The sequence below is a fragment of the Corvus kubaryi genome, unplaced genomic scaffold, assembly GCF_017639235.1.
Source record: "Corvus kubaryi isolate FWS band 111438036 unplaced genomic scaffold, C.kubaryi_AGA036_p1.0 37060, whole genome shotgun sequence".
Lineage (NCBI taxonomy): Eukaryota > Metazoa > Chordata > Aves > Passeriformes > Corvidae > Corvus > Corvus kubaryi.
In genome coordinates this window covers 113,618-114,835 of record NW_024581022.1, presented here as the reverse complement: position 1 = coordinate 114,835, position 1,218 = coordinate 113,618, and the positions used below count along the sequence as shown (strand labels likewise).

The window sequence follows — 1,218 nt, the reverse complement described above, 5'->3', positions numbered from 1 at the left end:
TAGGATCAGGAGGAGATGTTGGACCTCAAGACAGGTCCAGGAGTTGAGGGTGGGTTCCAAGATGGGCCCAGGAGTTGATGATGGGTTCTAAGATGGGTTCAGGAGGACCAGGAGGAGATAGTGGAACCCAAGATGGGCCCAGGAGTTGATGATGGGCTCCAAGATGGATCCAGAAGAACCAGAAGCAGATGGAAGGCCCTGGCATGGGTCCAGCAGGGCCCGGGGGGTGCTGGGCCAGGTCCTGGTGGTGCCAACGCGCGTGGGACAGGATGGACACGGTGACATGAGGGGACATCCTGCCCACCCAGCTCCTCCAGCACCCCAGGATGGACAATCGGCCACAACGACCCCCCCCCAGGACACGGCCACTCCTATGGGGACCCCCTGAGTCTCTTCCCTGTGGGGGACAATTGTCACCGTGGTGGTCCCCGGTGTCCCACGTTCTCCAGGTGAGCTTCTCCCACCACCCTGAAGATGGCTCTGCTCGCGTCATGTTCTCCCAACCCCATGGAGACACCAGGAGACCTCTCAGATTCCTCGGGAACGTCCCCACGGAGCTGAGATGCTCCTCGTGACTCCACCGGCGAAGAGCTGGGCAATGCCACGGCCAGAAGGTCGGGATGGACCACGGGGGACTTCTCTGCAGCCCCGCGGCCGGGCGGGAAGGTCCGGCCGGAGCTCCTCGGAGGGGACGGTGGGGCTGGTGACGGGGTGGGGACAACGCGGTGGCGGCCGCTATAGGACGCCTTCCATGAAGCTGGTGTCCAGGTGCTGGATGAGCACCCGGATGAAGGACATCTCCTTGCGGGTGTTCTCGAAGATGATCCGCGGGTCATCCGATTGGCAGCGCAGGCAGTTGGGGGCCATCACCATGGCCAGGTTATTGACGTCCATCTTGGTGACGGCCACGTTGGCCGGCTGCACGAAGACCTGGAAGGGTGAGGAGGAAGAAGGTGGAGGTGATGGGGTTGGTGGGAGATGGGTGGAGGGAGGTTCTGGATCTTGAGGGAGATGGGGGTCACCACGTGGTGAAGTTGGAGAATCCAAAATGACCTCAGGAGAAGGAACCAGAAGGGTCAACCATGGGGTGAGGAACACCTGAGGTGATGGGGTTGGTGGGACATGGGTGAAAGGACTGTGTGGACCTCCTGGTTCTTGGGGGATATGGGGGTCACCTTGTGGTGACCTTGGAGAACCCAAAACCACCTCAGGAGAAGG

The 1,218-nt window shown here is 61.4% G+C and overlaps 1 protein-coding gene across 6 annotated transcripts in view; it reads right to left on the bottom strand.

Moving 5' to 3' along the window:
* ARHGAP39 (Rho GTPase activating protein 39) overlaps window positions 1-1,218 on the bottom strand; it is a 117,091-nt gene that overhangs the window by 11,514 nt on the left and 104,359 nt on the right. For all 6 annotated transcript variants that reach the window (XR_006014840.1, XM_042020857.1, XM_042020855.1 and 3 more), the window contains one exon: window positions 1-930. This exon is cut by the window's left edge. Coding sequence is in view for 5 of the 6 variants with exons in the window: in XM_042020857.1 (XP_041876791.1) it covers window positions 736-930 (195 nt within the window). In the remaining variant the exon portion in view is untranslated. The remainder of the gene's footprint in view (window positions 931-1,218) is intronic.